General features: G+C 45.2%; 1 protein-coding gene across 1 annotated transcript in view; it reads left to right on the forward strand.

Annotated features, from left to right (window-relative positions):
- Positions 1-26134, forward strand: part of ATP8B4 (ATPase phospholipid transporting 8B4 (putative)) — a 3619152-nt gene that overhangs the window by 18815 nt on the left and 3574203 nt on the right. The window contains exon 2 of the mRNA XM_086958264.1: positions 4369-4427. Coding sequence (XP_086814390.1) covers positions 4369-4427 — 59 coding nt within the window. The remainder of the gene's footprint in view (positions 1-4368; positions 4428-26134) is intronic.

Consider the following 26134-nt stretch of genomic DNA (forward strand, 5'->3'; position numbering starts at 1 on the left):
TTCATTGGCTTCTGGTCAAGCAGTGCATTTAATACAAGACGCTATGCCTGGTGCATAAAGTATTGTATGGCAGTGGGTCATCGGACCTACAGAAACTTTTCCAATAGCACACCCCACGGTGGAATCTTAGATCTGCCAATCAAGGACTAGTCCAGGTCCCCAAAATACAAAAGGCTAGTTGGGGAGGTAGAAGCCTCTCCTATTGAGCATCCAAGCTCTGGAGCGAACTGCCGGTCTTCATTAGGGTACAACCTACTAGACCCCTGTTTAGGAAAATGCTTAAGACCTGGTTATTCCCCGTACAGGAATGAAGCCTTCTTGTTCAAGGAGCTCTCTTGACATCGTACAAAGTCAGGTCAAGCTGCTGAGCAAACCCTGCACCAAGGTTGAGAGAGAGCCTCCTCCCAACCTGAGGTGCCTCAGTCACATGCACAGTCTGCACGAGAGCAGAGGCCGGGCCTGGGAGAGTGACTGTAAGCCAATGAAGACACTGCTCCGGCTGTTAAATCAGTGCCTGGATTGGCTTGGGCAGGGTACATTAACGCTCACACTGAGACTGGAGGCTGCAGGTTTGAGTCACTCCCAGCTCATTGAAGCACAGGTGGAGTGGCCTCTAGCGTGCATGTTGGGCTGGCCAGAGAAAGGCTGCCATCCAACCCGACAGGCGCAAATGGGGCCAAGTACCTGCAGGCTGCAGAGTGCTGCTGCTAGTGTACTAAATAAATACTATCTGTCAATATAATCCCCACCCCTCACTCCCGCCCACACTAGCTTCACCAGGACATGCCTCAGACGATCGTCAGTACTGATAGACTTAATGTTAGTAGTTACATTTTATATAATTTGTTTAAACTACTAACCTTTATTTGTCGGGGCCAAAATATGAGTGGGGCAATGCTCCTGCACCCTAAGGAATGTACTGCCCCTGCACAGGTACGGACTGGGACAATTGCTTAGTTATTGATGGCCAAGCATGCATCGCCACAATATAAACATCGTGGTAAGAATCTAACTAAATGCCTGCACATTGGGAAACAACAGATAATATTTAGGCAGTTAGATTGCATGTCCTTATTCTTGTTCTTTTTTTTGAATCAATAAGAGTATTGTATTGTACTGTAACAGGAATTTCTAAAGCGCGACTATCACTCGGAAGAAGTATCTTGGCGCTGCGCAGACATAGATGAACGAAGGTACAAGGTAACTGAGTTGCCTTGGGTAGATTGAAAAGAGTTAAATGAGAGAGAAGCATAGAGAGTCAAGGGCTCAGAAGATCCAAGTTTTTAGGAATTTCCTGATAGAAGCTTCAGATTGGATGAGTCGAAGTTGGCTGGGGAGTGAATTCCATTCCTTTTCACCTAGGATAGCTACTGATCTACCTACTCTAGTTTTAAGTTTGAAACAGGCTGGTTTTAAGAGATTAGCTGAGGTAGATGTAGGAGTGCGTGTGGTGATGTAGGCTGAGAATCTAGATCTTAGAAACACAGGTCCAGTGGCCCTGAAAGCTCTAAAAGTGATGACGAGTACCTTAAGTAGCACTGTTTTGTGTATGGGTAACCTATGCAACACTTTTAAAGCTGGATATGCTGAGGAGCGACATGGTGTAAGGCGGGCTGCTTAGTGTTGAACAGTCTGAAGTTTTTTTTTAGGATAGTTTTGTTAGTTACCTCATAGAGGCTATTGCAGTAGTCAAGCCTAGAAGTTAATAGAGCTGCTATGACAGTTTTTCTTGCGGTTGCTGGGAGAAGGTCAAAAACATTTTTTATGGATTTAATCAGTTGAAAACACTTCCCTGCCACTGATAGAACTTGCGGACGAAAGGATAGGGTAGTATCAAATTTTACCCCAAGATTGCTTGCTACCACCACAATATTACGTGGCGGAGGTGTGTTTCATGGCCACCAGCGACTGTGGGTGAAAGTGTTGGTTTTGCCTAGGAGCATGATTTCAGTCTTTTCTGAATTGCACTTCAAGTGATTCTGCTTCATCCATTGAAAGGGTTCTCTGAGACAACGTTGGAAATTTACTTCAGCATTGGTAGATTGTTTATCTAATGTTAGGATCAGCTGAGTGTCGTCTGCATATGATGTAGTATTGATGTGAATGATGATATCAGTTCTATAAGTGGGGCCATATAGATGTTGAACCGTACTGGACTCAGTATAGATCCCTGCAGGAGACCTATAGGCAGAGTTTTCATGGCTGACTGTTAGGGCCCGAGCGTGGTTACTTGCTGACGGCCTGTCAAAAATGATTTTAGCCAGGCCAAAGCAGGTTGGGAGATGCCACATGCCTGAGACGATGTAGCATGATTTCATGGGAGATGGTATCAAATGCAGATGATAGATCTAACCAGATCAGAACTGTATTTTTTCCTTCGTCCAAGGCGGATTTAAACCTCTCCACGGTTTGTAAAAGTGCTGATTCTGTGGAGTGTAATGGCCTAAATCCTGATTGAGTTGTAGATAGGGTGTTTGTGGTTTCCCAAAAGGGCGTAAGGTGACTGTTGACTACTCTTTCATTCATTTTACTGAGACAGGGTAGTAAAGAAATGGGTCGGAGATTAAAAAGGGTGGTAGGGTCTGCCAGTTGTTTTTTCGGGAGGGGCCTGACTGCTGCACGATTTTGCAGTATGAGGGTACCTCTGCTAGTGAAAGTGATGCATTGATTATACTATTTATGAAGGGGTTAACTGTGTCCACCTTGGCGTGAAGGATTTTTGGGGGCAGGGGTCAAAGAGGGATCCTGATTCGCAGGAGAGGATAGTTTGGCGGGATTGTTCCATAATAATCCGTTGAATTGAATTTAGATGATGTGCATTATTCTGGGTTTTAGATGTGGGGTTAGTGGTGAGGGGAGGAATTTCCTTAGTCGGCATGGATTTTTTTGAATTTTCTGTTCAAAGAAATCCGCTATTTGATTACATAGAGACTGTGAGGGAGGGATTTCTCATTCGAGTTCTTTGGGATGTGTGAAAGATTTCACTATTTTACAGATTCGTTTTTTGATCAGAGTCAGCTGAGGCACATACTTTGGAATAGTACACTTTCTTCTCTAATCTGATTTGGCAATGATAGAGAGTAGAGAGTTTATTTTTATTTGCATAGTTTGTTAAAACCATTGCAACACAAAAATATTTCATTACCAACCCATAAAATCTCCATAATTATAAAAAGGTAAAACATTCTATTAAAAATACTGTACATTAAAAGTTCAGATATAGGCAGACACTTGATCAGGCAGGTTTTATCCAGAAATGCATATCTCAATTATTTAAACCACGGTAATTCTTGGATATAATACTTTGGCAATGATAGATTTTTAAGCCAGCTTAAACTGGGAAAGATCTTCTGATTTATAGTTTCTTCGCCATCCGCGCTCGAGCTGTCTACATTGGAGATGTTGATCTATCAAATTTTGTGTGAACCAAGGGGAGGAGTGATTCCGAAGGTGGGATAAAGTGCTCTCCATATCATCATTTCTGATACCACTAGTAGATTCATCAGATGGGTATTGGCCATATTCCTGAACTTAGTCATGCAGCGCCTACCTACGTTCAGTTCTAGGGTCAGTACGTTTGAAATATTTGAAGAATATTTTCAAAAGCATTGTCAGTCAAAGCGCGGGGCGCACAGAAATGTAAGGATCCCGTTGGGATGGGAAAGCGTCCTGCTAGTGGGGTGCTGACCTGGATCTTGCAGCCCAGGTTGTTTCTGGATCTTCCTAAAAGATCTAAAAGTAATAATGTTCCTCTACTCACACAAGTCTTGTATTAGACAGGAAAGAACTTGTTATAAATAATGAAGAAGCTTAAATTATATATGTAGGAGTTATATAGTTACCTTTGATCTGTAATACCACTATGGAATACATCTGAAAGGCAGTCAGCTAGCAGTGTTGAATTTTCCCTTGGGGCATTCATCATAATGTGTTTGCAGTTTTGGAGTGGACATAGCTACATTTAAGCATCAAGGAGGAGACGAATCAATTGAAGGATTTGCTTTCTAGATCAGGGGCCCATCTGGTCAATGGTGTCAAAAGATCTTCGGGTCAGGCTGCAGTAATATCAGTTTTCTTTTCTGTACAATGTGAAGAAACCCAGTGATATCTGTTTTTAGAACTTAACACAGAGGCAGATCCTCTTTCAAAACAGGTGTATTTGCATCACCAAAGGCGTGTGCGGGTCACAGGCCACAAAGACACCGTCGGCCTCAGCAATGCTGGCAACCTTTATGATAGACCCCCCTGTAACTTCCTTGAACCATGACATTCTGTAGCCTACGAGATTGTGCTTCTGCCATGTACATTTCTGAGACTCTCTTGTCCACTTACTCAACTAATATCTTGTGTTTCTTTTCCTTTTCCTAGAGGTAGAACGGAAAGTAAAAGCCAACGACCGTGTATACAACGAAAGATTTAAATATGCTGTAAGTAAAATATGCACGTCACCTTTACAAACACTGATGGAGTATGTAGATGACCGGTTTTAGTACTTTTGCCGTTTCAGTGGAATTCACGCTCACTTTGAAAACATTCATAGGCATTATTTATATGTAAATTCAGCATATACTGATTAAGTATTTTATTTAACCGTCCTCATATAGGTATCAATTATATTAACTGTTTGAGATCATATATTTCTGCGACCTTGTTGATTTCTCTGTTTAATAGAATGAAAGAATTGGAAATACATTTCTTAACATTTATTAAGCCGAGTAACAAGAGCTTGGGGAGGCAAACCGAAGTTTACTGGACCACAAGTGAAAATCTAACAATTGGTAGATGAATTAGACAAATCAAGAATTACTTTTCATCTGTTCCGATATGCCGGGGGTCATGAGGTTATTGAACCATGATTTTTCATTGTCATGAATATACATTCTAACTCTAAAAAAAAACTAGAAACCTGTCGTAACCGAGAGCTATTGATGGTAACTTGTTATTCAGTTTTGAAACCAGCGTTACGATACACATAAAATAACCGATTACATTAGAAATTGCCATTGAATTGAATGATCTATTGATGTGTGTTTACTTTCTATTCAATTGTCAAAACCAGCCCTACGATAAATGGATAATATCCCATTGTATTAAAAAAAATCAACTTTTGTATTCGAAAATCTTACAACTGTAGTGTTACCCCTGTGTACTTGATATTCAGTTGCGACAGCGCAACAATAAAAGTCCCTTGCAGTATTACAGCAAAGATAATTAGGATATTTATAGATCTGCAATTAAAAAAGCTTCCGTTGAATGCCTAATTAAAATGTTGCTTTCCACAAGGTGTGGTAATTGTCTTGAAAGGGTTTCATAATGTTTCAGAGTGACTATCTGTACAACACCGAATACATTGGTTCAATACTTCAAGGAAGTGGGCGACATGCGTGGGAAAGACACATGTTGATGGAGTCTGCGGCTAAGTATAGCAGTAGTATAATCAGAAAAGTGGTGGTAAGAGAATATCTGCGAGGAATTAATAGTGACCCAATGTCACTGAGTGAGGTTGTTGAGAGAGCGAAGAGGAAAAGGCCACAAGCAAATACCTGAAGGAGCGTCACTGGAAGGGGTGGGTGTGACAACACCACAAGAGAAATATTTTGGGATGACGTCCAGTTTATTTATTTCTCATTGTAGTTTACTGACAGTAGGATTAACCGCCAGGGATCCCAGCCATGTACTAGCGTTGGTAGGAATGATGCCATCGCAGCAAGCGGACCAGCAACACAGCAGAAGAGGCAGCACAGAGTGTCATTGTTTGGAGCCCAATGACTCGGGCCCACCGCTGCTGAATGCTATTGTGCCTTCCAAGTCTGATGCCGTATCGAGAGACGGGTCTAACTATATGTGGAGCTCTTTTTATTTCGTTTAAGGTCATAGCCTTCTAGACAGCACAGCTGTCGGATTTGCTAAAGACACCGGGCCGGGTTGGGAACCAAAACCGGTCCTGGCAAAGTGCTTGGCCGGCCCCTCGTGGCGGGGGGCTGGAGGGTGGGATTGGGGGTGCGGCAGAGCTGTCTTGGGAACATGCAGAAAATTGACTTCGGAATGCTATCCGCCCGTTTCTTACCATTGGCTTTGTGGTTTGTAACTCACATTTTCTGACTTTCTATTTGCAGGCTTTATTTGCTTTGGGCTGTCCAACTCAAGTACGTCCCTCCCGTTGCCCAAACCTTGTTTACTGTATTCTTCCATGAACTCGCTTTCTGTAAACAGGCCTTGAAATCTTGTTCTTACCTTGTCACATTTACTGTGTATTCAAAGACAGTGGTCAGATGTCAGGCTGTGTCTTTCAGGAAGCTGTGGTGTTTATTTTTCTTTCTCTAATTTCAAAGTGAGAGGATTTATCTGTCAAACATGCTGGCTGCTGGGGGCAGCTTGAGGAAGGCTGTAGATGTTATTTTTTTTTCTAGCACACAACAACAATTGAATGCATGTAAATGAACTGTGCTGACAATCAAATCAATACATTTGGTGATGACATTTCCACACATTATCATTTGTGCGATGTATACTTTTAGCAGTAAAACTGTATGTGAGTGCAAATGAAAAGGCCATTTCAATTGAAGACGTGTTGTCTGTAATGGCAGTACACTACCATACCATGCATACTAACGCCAAGACTCCTATGCCTACATTTTTTTTAAAAACAGATTTTATTGAGTTTGACATTCTGAGATCATACGCCTCATACGTGTGATCGCATAATATACGGCAAGCTTACAAAGTCCAATCGACGATTGTGGACACAATATAACATTGCCTCGCCTCACATTGGTTAATCTACCCCATCTGCATTTTCAGCGTGCGGAGAACGGCCTTTCTTGGGTCGAGAATTATAACTTAGTTGACATGAGACATAACCCGCGGGGCTCAATCAGATTGCTACCCACTCATACAAGGCACTGTCGTCTTCCATTCATCGGATCAGTCAACAGGGAAATCAACCTCCCCTCAACTCGAACCCCCCCTCCCTTGGTCCCTCCCCCCCTGCTCCAAGCCCCTCCTCCCCCCTCCCCTCAGACATGCCCGCTTCCCTGACTTCATGCATGTTACTCAGAATGTATTCCACACACTCCAATTGAGTCCTGTGTCAGTAGCCCATGTCCCACCCGGGAGGATGCGCCCGCTCAAGTGACCTCTCCACCCACCTGCTTGTTCACCCCACTATCTGTGGCAAAGGTCCCATGTAGCCAAGGGGGTGTGCAAGGCTGGAAGGATCAGTCCTCGTTGGCAGTCGGGTCCTTAAGCAGATCTGTCAGCGCCACCCAGGCTCTCGCTGTTTCCCATAGCTTGTCATTAAGACTCCTATGCCTTCATGCGCTTTATAAAACCTTTACTTATTTACTCACAAAGCATTACCCCACTACACTCTACTCTGCACCACTGCCCTCTACTCGCACTACCCCACACTGCTATGCCACTCCAATCTACTCTATCACTGCACTCTTATCTGCACTGTCCAAACCTTGGCTTAATCCATCTCTTAAAGCTTTGAGGCATGATTGTAAAACCCTTGAGCGGGCCTGGCGGAAGGGTGGTTATTGCTCAGCCGAAAAGAAAAAGCTCAGAGATAAGCAGAAGACATATTATGCAACTATCAAGCTGGCTAAAGGGCAATTCTACTCAGCCCGCATCAAATGTAATGTAATGTAATGTTTTACTTGTAAAGCGCACTGTTGCCTGTCGGTGTCCTGGCGCTGTATACCGCTGGCGAACCCGTCCTGGCTTTCCCTGTGGGATGGTCCCTTCTGGGAATCCCCAAGGTGGAGCCAGGCATCCCCGGCGTTGATGGGGCCGTTGTGGAGATTAGGCAAGCTAATGCCCAGAGTTGCCGAGTGGGACCTCTGGTTAGAGTAGGCACAGATGTGAGAATTATCGAGTCCGCTGACCCTGGTCCACGACCCTGCCGCGTTGGGAATCGAACCCTGGTCCCGGGCCGACTTCTGCTTCCTCTAACCAGTGAGCCACACCACTCCACTCAGCCAATAATAACACTAAGGACATTTTTGCAATTGTCCAGAGTTTTATGTCTCCTGTGGCCCAAGCAAGTGTGTTGTCATCTTCACCTTCTTGGTGTAACATCCCCTCTTGCTACTTCAGGGGATACAATTCTGGCTTTTCGAGCAGCATTTACCTCCTGCAGTATAAATACGGAGACAATTCTGGAGTGTCATCCTATTGATAATGGCCACGCACGGTCAGAGTTTAGGCCAGTTGACCCTCTGGAATGTCTCAAAATTCTTAAAGGTCTAAAGTCGGGCTCGCCTTTGGACCCCTGTCCTGCTAGGATGCTGGCAGCGGTGGCTGAGGTTGCTAATGTAGAAGTGAACTCAATGATTAATTTGTCCCTCCAGAAAGTGGTGGTTCCACTGGTTTGGAAGGAGGCCAAGATCCTACCTCTTTTGAAAAAGCAGTCATTGGACTCCCTCTGCCCTGGGAACTACCTGCCTATCTCCCTCCTTCCTGCATTGACGAAGGTGTGCGAGAAAGCGCCAAATAAACAGCTCACCGATTTTGTGGAAAAAGAGGTGCTCTTACATCTAGCTCAGTCTGGGTTCTGGGCATCACATAGCACAGAAACCATGTTTCTTTTGTCACGTATGGCCAGGATAGGTCTATCGGGCACTGTGTGGGGCTGGCTCCTATCTTTCCTGGAAGGTCGGTCCGAGCAGATCTGGATTCCACAGTCCTCTTCTTCCCCCTCAGCCAGTAAAAACGGGTGTCCCGCAGGGATCCTCCCTTAGTCCCCTCCTATTTAATATCTATGTTACTCCTCTGTTTTATTTAGCAGAGGAGTTGGGGGCTAAGGTGTTGGCCTACGCTTATGACACCGCGCTGCTTTTTACTTGGGACAAAGGCGTGGACTCTGTTCTATTGGTCCAACATTGCCTCTCATCTATTTTCAAATGGCTGGCGAAGGCACAGCTCAAATGTAACGAAGGAAAATCAGAGATTCTGCTTTCTGGTAAATTTCCTTCCAATTTCAGAGAGCAGCTCTGACCTCCCGAGTACCCACTACCGACCTCAACACGGCAGCCAGTATAAAACTTGGGGTCTGGTTCGATGAAGGTCTTTCCCTCTAAGTACACATCAAGAAGCTGACCGGTGGTTGCTTCGGTTTGCTTAAATCTTTTAGAAGATTTTTTCCCCTTTTGCCGCTGGCGGCGTGGGTAATGGTCACTTGTGCGTTGATCTTGTCTCGGCTGGATTACGCCAATGCCCTTTTTGCTGTTATACCGGGCTACCTGTTGAAGAAGCTCCAGGTGGTTCATAATACCGCAGCTAGATTCCTATTGGGCTTGTTGGCCAGGGACAGTGTGCATCAGCAGCTGCGCTCTCTCCACTGGCTGCCCATGGCGGCTACAGTGAAATTTAAACTTCTGATTCTGGCCCACCGTGTGCTCAACTTGTGTGGCCCTCTTTACCTGTTGAGGCATTTATCCTTCTACGTTCGTGCACGCTCCCTGCGCTCTGAGGCACCCCTGTTAGGGTTTGTTATGTTAGGGTTTTTTGTAAAGCGCACGTACGCCCGTGGGCTTCATGGCGCTGTTGAAGTAGGAACCTAACACAACAACTTACTGAAAATAAGCCTGTCTGAACAGCCAAGTTTTATAAGAACGTCTAAAAGTTAGAAAGTCTGGGCTGAGCCTAAGGGAAAGTGGTAGGGAGTTCCATAGGACAGCGGCTAAGTAATGGAAACAGCTGCCGCCCTGACGCTTTCTCTTGTAAGAGGGAACAACCAGCAAGTCTTTATTGATGGATCTAAGATTGCGAGTGGGCTTATATTTGGAGACCAACTGATTGATGAACTGAGGCCCTGTGTTTTGTAGACTCTTGTATATGATACAACCGGACTTAAACATGATTCTTTGAGATACAGGCAGCCAGTGTAATTGTTCTAGACCAGGCCTGATGGAACACCGCCTAGGTTGTTTAAGAACAAGTCTGGCTGCCTGGTTCTGCACTAGTTGGAGTCTTTTTAAAAGGCCAGATGGAAGGCCCAGGTACAGACTGTTAGAAAAGTCCAGCCTGGAAAGTACCAGTGCGATGGTAACCTGGATAAGGGCTGAGTATGTCAGAAATTGTGCAATCTTTTTTATTTTTCTAATCTGATAAAAACTAGCAGAGACAACTGCTCCAACTTGAGCTTTTAATGAAAGATCCGATGCAAGTGTAACACCCAAACTCTTCACTGAAGAAGCAGGGACTGGGGCAGGACCAAGGCTCAAAGGCCAATAATGAGGGCCCCAGCTGATACTGCTGTCCCCGGGAAGAATTAACTCGGTTTTACCCGGGTTGAGCTAACAGACGTTTCAAAAAGGTATTCTTAGCCACTTGTAGTTCCTCCATAGTGACATGACCCTATGTTTCGCTACCATACGAGACTTGTGCGACACATTTATCCTGATGTATATGCAAGAGTGCTGCGATCCGTCTCTTACCCAATCTGGAAGCAAAATTAAAAATGGCCGTGTTTGCATGCACTAGGACTCCCCTCATTCTCTGTTTTAGTGGTACCCGTTTCATTTTCTCATCTATTAGGACCTCTAGGTACAAAAAGGCGTCTGTACAGGGAACCTGAGCAGATCCAACCATAAATTAATAGGACTTTTTAGGACGAGGTCCCACCTGCATCACATAGGATTTGGAGTCATTATTTGCCAAGTCCAAATCCACCATGAAAGAGGAAAAGGAATTGAGCGATGTTTGTAACCCTCTAGCGGTCCTTGACATAAGGACAGCCTCATCCTCGCATAATAAAACAGGCAAGCCACTTCAACCTACTGTGGGGTAGTCTACTTTAGTCTTCATTAAAACATTTTATTTTAACAGAAAGGGGGCTAAAATACACCCTTGACGTACTCTTTTTTTATTTATTTATTTATTTATTTTAATTGAAAAGTGGCGGGACACTCTTAGATCTTGAGAGAATTTGACCTGAGCCATTGTTGCTTGGTGGAGGTCTTCCAGGAAATAAACAATATTTCCATCCACTCTGATAGCCAACATGGTCTGCCATAGTTTAGCTCTATTCACGCAATCAAACAAGGATGACAGATCAATGAAGGTCAGATAGATAGTAGCGGGGTGGGCAACTGTATATTTATTAAGAATAATAAATAGATTAAGGCACTGCCCTACGGTGGACTGTCCAAGGGGAACCCGTACTGGACGTCCGATAGAATGCCATGTTTCTCTGCCCAGCTAGTCAGCCTGACTAGGAGAACTCGACCCACCACCTTAACCACAGAGACTAGCAGTGATATTGGTCTGTAGCAATAAGTGCTATCTCAGTTACCCTTTTTAAAAACAGGCACTATAGGGGAAGTGGCCAATGACTTAGAAAAGCCAGTTTTTACTGATGCACTCATAACTGCTGTAAGCAGGTATCCAATAAATAGGTTAGATTTCTAATGATATGATGGGATGCTATCAGGACCCGGGGCTTAATTGCTTGACGTGAGTCAGTAGTGCAGCTAAGTCTGGCTTGGGGCTTGCTGTATTTTCTGGTGCAGTGCAGGGCAGATTATGGGCTTTTGTTTAAGTATTCATGTTAATCACATCCCATTCATGAGCTGCGATTAACATGAATACTTAAACAAAAGTCCACAATCTTCCCCGCACTGCGCTTTAACTAACAAAAGAGTACAACAAGTTCAAAAACACAGCGTGTACTTTCTGAAAGTACACACTGGGTTTTTTAACTTGCTGGACTCTTGTTAGTAAAGCTCGGCTGCGAGAGAGATTGTGGGCTTTTGTTTAAGTATTCCTGTTAATCACTGCTCGTGAACTTGGTTCAAGTCTTTCACCCAACTGATACATTTCGCCCCCTTCTTCTCCCTCTAAAGGGCACACAGAGACCCAGCCTGGTGACCGTTACCAGGGGCGCCCCACCGCTCCATGCTGACCAAACAACTTCATTTTAAGGAGCACTATGCAATTCTCCGGGCAGCCAGGTAGTTAGTCCCACTTAAAGTGGAGAACCTGCTCTTCGCAGACTATACCAGGGCAGGCCAATGCTGTTGATCTTCCTCCACCTAATGCAGATACAACCAGTTATGCATCCACACAGGGCAACCTGGCTATCTTATTCCACCCAAGCACCCAACCATGCCTGCATCTAATGCTAGAACTTAACAGAGAATATGTCTAGTTTGGATGTACCACACGTTTTTGAAGGCTCACAATGTTGGAATTTTAATTACCCCAGGATAACACCGTGCCCCAGCCCACCCCTTGCCCCATTTTCAACCCACACAGGCAGACCGATCTCCCTCAGAGTTCCAATTCAGTAGGCTTGATGACACAACAGGTGGCACCCCCGTCCAGAGCCCCTTTCCTCCTGTGAAACTCAAGACATCATGCACAACTATGGCCACCCCTGACAGACATCTGCTGCCTTACCCTGAATGTCTGGGGTATGCACACAGCTCGTAAGCGCTATGCAGTTATTCGTATGTCAAATGCCCGCAGGTACAAACAATCCTACTGCAGGAAATGCACATGGTAGCAAGGGCGCGAGACTGGCTGTGCAGGCGCTGGAGGAGTTCTATTTACACCACCATGTACTCGGCCTATGCTAAAAGTGCCCTGATATGGGTCTGCCCCGGCGGTCCTGTTTTATGAAACCAACGTGGTACTATATCAGGAGGGCTGTTACATGCTCCTTTATTGGCCATCTAGATGGCAGACCTATTCTCGTAGGGAACATTTATGCTCCCAACCTGAAGCAGGGGCCATTTTGGGATACTCTGTCACACTAGCACACAGAATAACCCTACCCTGTGTCTTAGAAGGTGATTACAATTTCATCCTCAAACTCAACTTAGATAGACCCCATCCCCCATTGCCCGACTCCCCTTCACATGCGCAAGCGTCTAGGTTTCAGAAATGGACGGACCAGTGGGCACTCACCGATGCCTGGTTTGGCTTTACTCATTCCATGCAATGCCTGGTTTGGCTTTACTCATTCCATGCAATACCTTACAACTTCAGAGTATGCCTGGATAGTTTCCTTTGTTCCACACCCTTGGTCCCATCCCTTTGGCACTCCGACTATCTGGGTCGTGCCATTTCTGACCACAACGTATACATCCTGGGTCTTAGATGGACAACCCCGCGTCCACCCACCCCCACCTGGAAACTCCAGCGCAAATGCTTGGAGGGTCTGGTGTTCCGCGATGAACAGAGGAAACATATTGTACAGTAGTTCTCCAAATACGGCCCCCACCCGCTTGTTGGAGTGGGATGGCTTCAAGTTTGTGGCGAGGAGCATTTGTATCCATACTATAATGGGAACTCGCTGAACCCTAGAGAAAGACATCACAATCACTGAGGGTAACATTGTCCCATTGAGTAAGGCAACAGAAAACGACCCCTCGCTCACCACAGAGTTCGCTCAAGGAAAGACTGCACTCTCTGCCCTTCTCAATTTCACGGCACACGTGGCCAGGGTTCACACAGAAGGGGATAAGTCCGGTAGACTATAAGCTTGGCTGGTTCGGCAGGAAAGGTCCGCACGCCCGATCACTGAAGCGGTCACGGTGCTGGGCACCAAAACATGCACACAAAACAACCTCTCCCTAATATACTGAGAGCTACCGGGAGCCGCGGTGTGCTACCCCAATGCGTTTCTAGCCAACAATCAACCTCCTGCAGATTTCGGGCACTACCAGGTGCTCACTAGATGCTGCAATAACGCCCACTGACATAAAACAGGTGGTCAGAACCTTGCCCGTAAGAAAACTCTGGGTCTTGTCGGTCTCCCCCTAGAAGATTACCATACCTTTTGCTTCAGGCTTGCACAATGACTAGCAGCAATGTATGAGGCCTCATTGAAGTCTGGTGAGCTTCTGCACTGCTTCTGCACTCCCTACAGGAGTTCCTTCTGCTTTCTCTCCCTAAACCAGGTAGAGACCCAAAACAACAGACATCCTATAGGCCCTTCACCATCCTCTAGGCATATTTTTAAATCTTGGACAAAATCTTATCTGGCAGATACGCCCAAATGCTTCCGGAAACTCATACATGCTGACCAGGACGGCTTCGTGCCAGGCCACAGAACCTCCCAGAATATCCGGCGCCTATTCCATCTGTAATATGCCCCAAATGCAACTTCTCCTTGGGTTCCCCACAACCGTGCCTACTTTCTCCGCTAAGGAAGGCGGCTAACCCCTCACCGGCTACCCAGTCCACCACAAAAATCACCTTCCTTAGTCTTAACTGCCGCTCATCAGCCAAACATAAAAGGGACATATTGGACATTCTAATAAACGAACAACCTGATGCCCTATTCCTCACGGAGACCTGGCTCCTTGAAAGTGCCGGTCCTGACATCGCGGAAGCTTTACCTCCCAATTATGCTATCGCCAGGAAAGATAGTCAATAAAACAGGGGGCGGCACAGCAATAATCTTCAAAAACACTCTACAATGCAAATTTGACCCTCTAAACTTCCCTAACTGTGAAGCTGCCCTTTTTAAACTTTCACTACACCCCAATTTCACCTTCTCAAGCTTTTCAGTTTACCGACCACCAGGTCCTTCCAATACCTGTGCTCTATCCTTCCCGAATCTAACTACTGCCTTCCTCATGAGCTCTACAAACATTTCAATCCTTGGTGACCTAAATCTACATCTTGAGGACCCCCATAACTCTATGAGCAGCAGTTTAATATCTGATCTAGCTGCAATGAATATCACGCTCTGTAACTCGGGCCACACTCACAGAGCTGGCAATCTTCTTGATCCGATCTTCTATAACCTTCCCTATATCCACTGCACTCCTGCACTACCTTTACTTTGGTCGGACCATTTCTTATCGAAATTCAGTTTTGCCCCCCCTATTGTACATACCCCTCCCAGCTCAACCCTTAAAGTCTGTAAAAGAGACTGGAAAAAATTAGATATAAACACCCTGAATCAGGTCACAGACTCAAATCCCCTCTCAGTTTGTTCCAATAGGGAAACTTTTTCAGGAGACATAGAAACTCTATCAGGAAAGGTTAACAACTGGCTTGCTGGTGCCATAAACACCTGTCTCCCCCTTACACAGAAAAAACCAAAGGACCATAGAATCCCAGCTCCCTGGTTCAGCGAATCATTAAAAGCTGTGAAATCCAAATGTAAGCGCCTTGAACGTAGTTGGAGGAAGGACTATTCCCCAGAATCCAAGGAGGCCTACAAAAAAGAGTGAAAACAATATCACAAATTATATACTACCGCCAGGGCTAGTTTTGTCTCTAATACTATCGATGAGACTACTAACCATTCCAAAAAACTCTCTTTGGTCTGGTCAAAGAGCTGGCGGGTTCCGAGACCACAGCTAAACTACCTCCCCTAAATAATAACCAGTGCGAAGAGCTCACTCAATTTTCACGAAAAAAATTGAAAGTATTCATCAGGATATAGCCAACTCACATTCTAACATGACTGGGCAATCACAGACAACCACTCCTAATACCACGACCTGGCCCTCCATGACTGCCTCTCCGTGCACTAACGTATGCCTGGACCCCTGGCCACTTCTCAACCTGGACGCCCTGATAAATATATTAGGTAAACTAAAATCTGGTTCACCCAAAGATCCACTCCCCATCCCAATATTAAACAACTTGACAACTCCCATCTATCCATGATTTTCAAAACCTTAAACCTCTCCCTGCTAGAATCAACAGTCCCGGCTAGCTAGAAATACGCCATGGTGACACCTCTTTTGAAAAAGCCTACGGCAGATTCGATTTATCCAACTATCGCCCTATTTCCCTTCTGCCAGCCTTCTCCAAGATCCTAGAGAGGCACATTCATTCCCATCTCTCCCAGTTTATTGAATCCAATCAGATTCTTCATCCCTCACAATCCGGTTTCAGATCAGGTTTCTCCACCGAAACAACACTACTGGAAGTCACGGATAATCTGCGCCACCATCTTGACGGAGGAGACACTGCTGGGCTTATACTACTCAACCTGATCGCAGCATTCGATATGATCTTGCATACCCACTGGGCATTTGCGGCCCAGCACTGAACTGGCTCTCCTCTTTCCTTACACACCGCCCGTTTCAAATATTCTCAAACACGGCAAATTCCAATATTCACTCTTCACCCCACTGGGTTTGCCAGGGCTCTGTGCTCAGCCCTTTACTTTTTAATCTGTATGCCAGGCCTTTGGCCTATATCACGGAAAAAGCTGGTCTAACCCTATTCACTTACGCTGATGACTCTCAGATCACCTTTTCCCTTTCAAACATGGGCCCTGGCTCCACCTCTCTCCTGCAATCAGGTTTATGGAAAATTGCCACCTGGATGAACAACAACCTCCTCAAATTGAATGGGGGTAAGACCGAAGTAGTGATTCTGGGCCAAAGACAAGACCTATAGAGATCTGCACTTGGCCTGCCGAGATGGGTCCCCTTCCTCTGCCCACAGACCATGTCCGCAATTTGGGAATTACCATTGATAATGCCATAACCATGCACCAACAGGTTATCCAGGTCTCGGCCATCTGCTTTACAATCTTGCGGTGGCTCAGGAAAATCATCTGGATGCTGCCCAGCGACACCCAAAAATCTGATGTACATGTCTTTATAACATCCCGGCTGGACTACGGTAATGTCCTCTATCTGGGCGCCAACAAGGCAGTGACCCGCCGACTAAAGTTGGTACAAAACGCCGCTGCAAGTCTACTGTTTAATTCCCCAAACAGCCCACATCTCCGGACATCTCCGCGACCTACATTGGCTCAGGGTAGAGAGTTATATCAAATTCAAAACCCTGAGCTACATGTTAAAAATTTAAATGGGCACCGCTCCACGATACCTACAATCCCTGGTCCGCTCCTATGCTCCTTCCCGCCACCTTCGGTCTTCATCCCATGGAAATGTTACTGTATCTTGAATGAATGAATGAATGAAATTATTTATAGAGCGCACGATGGCCAAACGGCTTCCTGGCGCTGAGAGCTCTAGGGAACCGAACAGACAGGGCCAGGAGGTTTAGCGGGGGTAGGCCAGGGCAAACAGGAAAGTTTTGAGCGCTTTACGGAAGTGTGAAAAGATAGGGATAGAGCGCATAGAGAGAGGAAGGGAATTCCAAAACCGGGGTGCAAGAACAGAGAATCTAGTTCCACCAGTGCGAGTTTTGTGGAAACGGGGAACAGTGAGGAGGGCAGAGGAAGATGAACGGAGAGTGCGGACAGGGGTGTGGAGGGAAATCAGAGAGTTGATAAAAGCCGGTGCAGAGCGATCAAGGGGCCGATAAACAAGGCAACCTAGTTTGAACAAGGATCTCTGCAGGATGGGTAACCAGTGAAGGGATTTGAGGACAGGAGTGATGTGATGGGTTTTGGGCAAGTGAAAGATGAGACGGGCAGCCTGATTTTGGATTGCTTGAAGGCGGCGGGTTTCGCAGGCAGTGATACCCGCGAACAAGCTATTACCATAATCAAGGCGGGAAGTGATAAGGGCAGAAATGATGATTTTAAGGGAGTCAAGAGAAAAGAAACGAGAAATTTTTCGGATCAGCCGAAGGGAGAGGAAGCAGGAGGACACTACGGCACTGACCTGGCCATGCATGGACAGGTCCTGGCTGACCTTAATGCCCAATGTTTTAACGGAGGGAACCGGGGTGGGAGGGGGGCCAAGAATAGGGGGCCAAAAGGCAGAGGACCAGGCGCTGGATGAGCCGCCAGTCAGGACAAGCTCAGTCTTATCTGGATTGAGCTTGAAGTGATTGGCGCTCATCCACCCAGAAATAAAGACCATGGTGGAGCGAAAAAAAGATAGGGAGTGAGAAGAAGAAAGATCAAAGACGAGCTGGAGGTCGTCTGCGTAGTTATACACAGAGACCCCCAGCTCAAGAAGAGAAAAAATAAGTGGATGAATGTAAAGATTGAAAAGAAGAGGAGAGAGGGAGGAACCTTGGGGAACCCCACAGGGCACCGGGAGGGGAAGAGCAGAGAAGCCGGGGAGGTGGACAGCTTGTGAACGTCCTGTTAAGAAGGACGTGATCCAGGAAAGTGCAGGGCCTCGTATGCCTGCTGCGCTGACACGGTCCAAAAGAATGTTATGGTCGACCGTGTCAAACGCAGCGGACAGTTCGAGGAGAACCAAAGCTTGGGGAGAGTTGGTGTCAGCCTTGGCTTTCAGCTCGTCGAGAACGGCGAGCACCACAGATTCGGTCGAATGACCCGAGCGGAAACCTGCTTGGTGTTGGTTCTCTGTTCGACATAAGTAGAAAGACAGGAGGTGACGTAGGATTCCAGAATTTTGGCAAGATAGGGAAGAAGCGAGATGGGCCTGAAGTTAGAAGGGAGAGAAGAATCAAGACCAGGTTTTTTAAGAATGGGGGAAACAATGGCAGATTTAAATGAAGAAGGAACCAGTCCAGTAGAAAGAGAAGCATTAAGGAGGGAAAGGGGGGTAGCAGGGCAAGAAGAGAAGAGAGTTTTAAGAATGCGAGCAGGGGCACAATCAGTTGGAGAGCCAGACTTGATTTTTGTGAGCAGAGCTAAGAAGGGATCCAGGGAGAGGGGCGGGAAAGAGGAAAAGGAAGATTTAGACACACAGGGGGCAGAATGAAGTGGAGTAAAAGGAGTGATAGAAATGTTGGATTTAATTTTAACGATCTTCTCGATGAAGAAGTCGTTTAGAGAAGAGCAGAGGGCCTGGGAGGGAATAAAGTTAGGACAAGCACGATCAGAGGTGGCCAAATTGTTGACCAAGGAGAAGATCTCTTTAGATTTGTTAGCCGAAAGGATTACTTGTTCGGAGAAATACTTGGTCTTTGTCACCAGAATGGCATTCTTGTACTCTTTAAGAAGAGATTTGTGTTTGGCCTTGAGGTCGGGGCAGTAGCTACGGCGCCAAAGGCGCTCAGAGTGTCTAAGTTCCAATTTGAGGACCTTCAGCTCAGAGTTAAACCAACGGTGAGCCTCGTGAGGACGAATGGACTTAACTAACTTGAGAGGGGCTACTAGATCGCAAGCGGAAGATAACCAGTTGCCAACTGCAGCGGCCTGTGAGTCAAGAGAAATGCCATTAAGATCGGGAGGGGAAGAAGCAAGGGAATGAGAAAGGGAAAGCAAGTCAGCATGATTCCAGCTACGTGAAAAAACATTCTTGGGACGAGGGGGTTTGTGAGGGGAACCAATGTTGATAGTGAAGAAAATGAGGGAATGGTCGGACCAGGTACAAGGGAGGATGCTGGGGGGGGAAACTATGTCCTGGGTTGACCAGACTTGGTCCAGGATATGTCCAAGATTGTGAGTAGGGATCAATACATGGGACTTGAATCAAACTCGCCAGGATGAGTGGCAGATTGTTTTCATACCTTGGTTCCACACTCTGGAACTCTCTCCCCATGGATATCCACAAAGAATCTAGTTTCATACGCTTTCGCAGAGCCCTTAAGACCTGGCTATTCAATCAATTACTCTGCTCATAGTTTTGTACTTTTGTTACTAAGTACTCTGCCCGCCCAGCGCCGTGAAATTCTTTTTGGGTAGATGCCACGCTCTACAAATTTAGTAAATAAATAAATAAGATCAAGTCAATGGGAGATTTGTGCAAGCAGCCTGCCATATCCTAGACTTGGACAAGGCATTAGATACTTTAGTCTGGCAGTAACTCTTCTCTGTCCTTGCCCACAAGGGAATAAGGCCAACACTCTTAGCCTATAATCGACTCATACTCCAAGCCCATCTCCCAGATTAGTCTGGGCTGCTACTTATCGGCTCCTTTCCACTTCTGCTGTGGAACGTGGTGAGGCTGCCTGCTCATAAGTATTGAAGAAGAGGCGCACACTTTAACTATTGCTTAAACTGATAATATCTCTTTCAGCTTCTAATGTGAAGAGTGCTACACTACGTTTGAGTGTTGGCTACACAGACTATTTAAGGTTAAAGATGCAGACTACGGCCTGCAAGCAGTGTGCACTGTTCCTATGGAAACTCGGTTCCTCTATTATTCAGAAAAACTCTCACCAATCAAAAATCTTTCCAGATTGTATTTTCAGAAGTTCTTTTAACAAAATCTTGTTAGATAGAATTATGAAATAAACAATTGCCTCATTGTTTTTCTAAACATCAAAATGATACAGACATGTGTCTTTTTTTCATTTATACATCATAATTGATACAATAATTATACTTTACAATCATGTGATCATATTGTGAATGCTACACTGAATAGAGAATGCACATAATCAGTGATCATATAACTTGAATTTCAGGAAGACCGGTGCCCGATGCATTTCAGGAATAAATTTTCCCTTCGTCAGGGGCAGTGTCCTAAAACAAAAAATATACATTGATCTGTATCCAATCCTGGTGGACTGAAGTGTAAGTTTAACCCCTCCCATGCAGGTGATGAACCCCAGCCGTCACGCCCCGCGGTGGGCGTGTGCTGATAACGGCTGGGGTTCATCACGGCCCTGCCCTGTTCTTTTGTTTACCGCACAGCGGTAAAATCGCGACAGCAGCGAAGGGGTTAAGCACTGAAAGGGGAGTCCCTCTCTGGATTATTAACATAGTCTGAAAGATGCCTTTAAAGAGGCCATGTGCAAAAAGTGATAGGTTCTAGTACAGGGATGTATTGTGTTTTGCAATCATGGGTAAGTGTTGGTAAAGTCGGGGTATAGTGGAAAAGTTGAAAGAGAATCAACCAAAGTGATTTGACCACTTCACCCGTGCTGTCGATGTGACGGTTTCAACATGCTTGACGTGTGGAGAAATTCGAAAATTACACCTATACCCCTATGTGCATGTGGTAGACACATTTAAAATTATTGTACCTGTATGCGCTCTTCAATGCGGTTCTTTGTAGACAATATGATCGTTTTAGTGAATTCACGGAACCTTTGTATCTGATGGGAACGGATAATAACTAATATAGTTTGGACCGAAAGCACTATGAGCCATAATTTCACCAAAATGAATGTCTAACACATTGTCAATATACCATATCAAAATTACACAAGATAGCCTGGTAAATCGATTCCCCATTATTAGCATTATACCAACGACAGTCCTCAGATTAGTATTAAAGTAATTTGTGCAATTGTTTAAATGAACCGCAGCTTCGGAAACGCGCGTAATATTCACTGACCTTCGCTTGAAAGAGGACGAGATGCCTGCATCCAAAAAATCTGGGTGAGGACCGGGTGGGATCTCGCTGGCTATTGTTGTTATATCTATAATACATGATATCATATATAATCATATGTGTCTCTCGTGGCCCAATGAAAAAAATGTATATGTGCTCACTGCATCTACTGGTAACATACCTTGCCTAGATGATTATGCACGTGAACTCTGTTTGGTGTGTAACTGATATTTGTATCATGAGTCGATATATTCAATTCTGCGGATGATAGCAAGTGGTATCTATCAGTATTTAATAATCTTACTAAACCATGCTGGAGCCCATTTGTCCATTATTTATTAAACGTACCTGATCTGTCGTGTCAGTGTTGGCTAATCTGTGTTCCCGCCGACTCTGAAAAACGGAGACTGCCTGCTCTCCCAATTACTCTTTGCGCTCGCTATGGAGCCACTAGCCATGCATCTGCCTGAGGGTGGGTGGGCAAGGGGTATCCCACTCGCAGACAGAATGAATACAGTATCTCTATACGCGGATGACGTGCTCCTGTACTTGCAGGATATAACAGCTAACCTGTCATCCATCCGGGACATCTTGGCAGACTATGCCTCAGCAGCTGGCCTCCATGTTAACTGGGTAAAATTATCAGTCTACCCTTTATGTCCAGAATTTAAGCTGCATGAGGTGCGACAGGGGGGTGTTAGCCTTCCCTGACACACCCAGGCAGCCCAATACCTGGGGGTCTACCTCTACTACACCGCTCAGACCTCTGTGATGGGAACGAATGGAAAGCCCTACTGGGAGTCAGGGCATGAATGCGGTTCGGGCAGACCCTGCCCTTGGCCCCATAAGCAAGATTGCCTTAGCAAAATCAGTATTACCCTGCCTTCTATACTATTTCACAAACTTGCCATTTGGCTCTCCACGCTCCTTCATTAAAGAATTGGACACCCTGCTCAGCACACTTAACAACAACAACAAGTAACGCAGAGTCACTCGTGCCAAGCTGCGGCTACCCATAGACAAGGAAGGCTTGGCCCCCGTAATTTGAGCCTACTACCTTGCTGCCCAGCTCCAGTGGCTGTCGCCTTGCACCACTGGATGCTCCATGGGAGAGGCCTGCACAGATTGGGGACTTTTGCCAGTAGCAAAGGTGCTCGATCTGCTTCTTATGAAGGTGCTCCCTCCTTCCCCCAGTGTCATGGAAGTACATGGCCAGAATTCACCACCTCTCTATGGTTTCCTGTTATATATTCCGACCTTACCCATAGTATGGTTACCTCTGGTTATCTGTCAGCCTGAAAAACATGGTATGTGTTACAATTCTATTGGGTGCTTACAAAACATTCATTCTAATTTTTAGTTCTCTATATTCGTTGTCTTACACGCATAAGGATATTGCATCCCTTATTGCTCGTGTCCGTTGCCTGCCCCTTTATGATGCATGCTACGTATTGCCGATTACGGCACTTGTCAAGGCTGGTTGATTAAGCTTAACTTTCCTGATCGCTTCTGCCATAAATGAGCTTTTTACTCGTGGTATCAAGCACGCATTCAGGTACATTCATACTCTTACCGGGACTGCACGGGTAGCGGAGCGTTGTCTCAGCACCGTGCTGTTCCCAGTTTGGGATGTAGTTTAAATCTCAATAGCCGCGTTCTCGCGTGGATCACGTGGTCGCGGTTCTCATGGGATATAGTCAAGCTTCTGTGGTTGCCATCTTGAAATGTATTGTGGTTACATTTTTACCACGTATAGAGTTGCCGAGTATTCATAACCCCAATCAACATCGTTAATTTACTGTTTCTTGTACCATTTCCGTTCTAGTATGGTATATATATGCCATATATGGCCTGCCTCAAAATTTCATTTCTTTTTTTATAAATAAAGAAACATCTTTTGAAAAAATACTTTTTTTATTGTTTCCATGAAATTAATGCACATGTATCTTATGCTGCATCTAGTATCTGTAATACTTCGTTTCAGTCGCTCTAGAGGGTGTGTGTTTACTGTGTCTCCCATATCAAGTGACTATCAATTGCAACTTTATTTAGATAGTTTACACAGGGCAAACGCTGAATGTGTGTGTTTAGGAATTACCCTATATATGTAGATAGCTTTCTATAGTTGGCAGCTATATGTTCCATATTCACACTAACCCTGTATATATATAGCTGAATATTAATTGTATGCCCTTTATGTTTTGTAATCAGGGATTGTAGGAGTAGTTCCTGTAGATGTACCTCACCCCATTTTCTGTTGGCTCGCTGAGGTCTCGAGCCTTTCAGTATTACATCAATACCCTCCCCTCCTTCACCTACACCTGTCCAGTTTATCCCCAATTAAAGCATTATGACGCAACAGGATTGTCGATGAACAAAGTATGCTGTACTTTTCATATGCTACTTGTCATGTAACAATGTTGAGATTTGTTAAACTGCTTAGACGAACACAACTTCTACTAGCTACTTAAATTAGCCTCTACAAGCCAGAGACTGTCAAATGCTAAAGTTGTATAACATGTAAAATCCCCCCCCCCCCCCCCCCCACCCCCCAAAAAAAGGCAAAGGTATCCGGCCAACAAGAAGTCTTCCCTAACAATGAAATTTGAATGTCTCCTGCTTGGAGCTTTCCTGTCAAAAACAATATCTTCACCAGGACCACATACAATGGCTATCAGCCTCGTGGTGGACCCCTTTTAGGCTACAGCCTGCTGCCTTCCAATGCTGAAGATTTTGAACTATCATTTTTAAGGCCAGGGGGTTGATTTAGAGTTTGGTGGATCCTAAGCCTGCCAAATGAATAGTTATCCATCAGCCATGTGGACAACTCTGAACATTGGCAGTACCCGCCATGACATGTTTGTTTTTTCAAAATCTTAACCAATTCGAGGCCAGGTCTATCCCCACCCCCTGTGACACACCTTTTTTTGGCTATTTAGGAAAGTTTGCGCTTAGGCCCCCATAACATTTTGTCCATTTAAGGTTTCCACAGCAACATCCTGAGGATTTTAAAGGGACCCAGGATTTGTTGATTCCCCTGGAGGGGACTGAGAAATTAGGAAAAAAGCACAGCTAAATTTGTTTTTTGGGTAGAAAACAGTGCTGTAGAAGAAAGTACATGTTTTTACCCCTGTAAATGGTATCAACAAAGGGTCTGTGGTGCTATAATCCCCATCATCTCCCGCTTTCAGGAACAGGCAGACTTTTGTCAAAAACCAACATTTTCTACAGTTTTTACATTTTACTGGGACTTAGCCTATTTTTCCTATTTTCTGTGTGCTTTCAACCTCCTTTCAGTTAGTGGTAGAAATGGGTGGGAAAACAATAATGGATCCCAGAAAGCTATACATTTCTGGAAAGCAGACAAAATTCTGGATTCAGCAAGGGGTCATTTGTGTTAATTCGTCAAGATTTTCCTATAGAAAGTAACAGTTGAAATAAAATAACATTGAAATGGAGTTTTAGAGGCAAGATGGCTGCCGTGGGGAAGGCTGTGTAAGCAGCTTGCTCCCTTGCTCCTGGCGTTCTATCGTTTTCGCTGAGAAGGAGAAGGAGAAATCTAGTTATTTTCCGAGAGTGAACGTGTGCAAGCCGGTTATGGGGCTCTCGTAAACGGGCTCATTTCACCTGGTGATCGCAGAATAAGCACTGACCAGCCGCTGCCATCTCTGCTGCTGTGGACGCCGCTGTGGGTGCAGCTCGAGCTCGAGCTGAGCTGGGCGTGACGCTCAAAGAGACGGAAAACCGAACGCCGTGGCACCTGAAAGGCGGCTTTCTCTTTTTCCATTTTCCGACCGGAGGGCTGGTTTTCGAAGCTTCGTGTGGGAAAAGAGGCGGAAAGGCACTAACCACCTCCGAGCGGATTTCAGTAACGGAATCAAGCGGAATCAAGCGCCGCGGTAACTGAAAGGCGGCTTCTCATTTTTTTCATTTTTTGATCGGAAGGCTGGCGTTATCTCTGCTGTGGACGCCGCTGAAAAGAGAGAGGCAGAAAGGCGTCGACTACTTCCGAACAGATTTCAGCAACGGCGAGATCACCTAATAATTGACTTTGACTTTGACCTTATCGGAGCTTGACTTGTGCAGCTTAGTAGAAGTCACGGAGATATAAACGGTGGAAAAAGAGAAAAAAACGGGGAAGAAACCATTTCGTGTTTTTTTTTCAGTACATAGCAGTAAATTGCTACAAACTATCCTTGCATCAGACGAATGTTGCTAAACTTCTTTGAGATTAATCGGCGGTCCCCGCTGTGGCGTGCTACACTTTGCCTGTGCTGGGCACAGAGCAGTGTCTTCCCTGGTAGAGGTGGCTCACGGAAGAAAAAGAGGACACCACTTCCACTTTCTATCGCCACACGCAGCAACAGAAAAACTGGTCCTGGGTCTGAACTGAATAACGTGGAGCAAGAGAACGAGGAGACCGAGATGGCAGAGGCAACTAAAACCACCACCAAACAGGGTAAGAACTTCAATAAGGGGGCTGCTGCTAAATCTAATGAAACACTCGGTACAAAAAGCTCTGCATTACAAACTTTACCAGACTTATTTGAAAAGCATGCTGCAAGAAAAAAAACTGATACTGAAAATCAAAGCACTGACATAGCTCATATAACTGTAGCACAAACCGCTAATCAATCATCTCTAAGCGGTGATAATCAGCATAATCCAAATAATCCCTCTACATTGACACCTATTTCGATACCGACCGACTCCTCAAGGAGGGGTATTATGGGATTTGTAGTTCCAACCTTGGGTGGAGTTATTACAAATAGAGCGTGTTCTCTTCCATCGTTGATATTACTTTCAGATGAAGTGCCAAGTGAAGTACGAAATGTAAAAGAAACTATTGTACAGCAACAAAATCAAGAGCTCCCTGAAAACTTTTATTCATTATCTGAACTCTCATCCGACGAGGCGAATAAAGACTGGGCAGACTTTAGTGGTGAGAGCCTATCCTCTGAGGGTGAGATTAGTATGAGTCCTGATAATACTAATGCAGCAACCATTATAAAAAAGAAGCGGAAAAAGAAGAGATC

This window comes from Lissotriton vulgaris, chromosome 2_1 (assembly GCF_964263255.1).
Source record: "Lissotriton vulgaris chromosome 2_1, aLisVul1.2, whole genome shotgun sequence".
NCBI lineage: Eukaryota > Metazoa > Chordata > Amphibia > Caudata > Salamandridae > Lissotriton > Lissotriton vulgaris.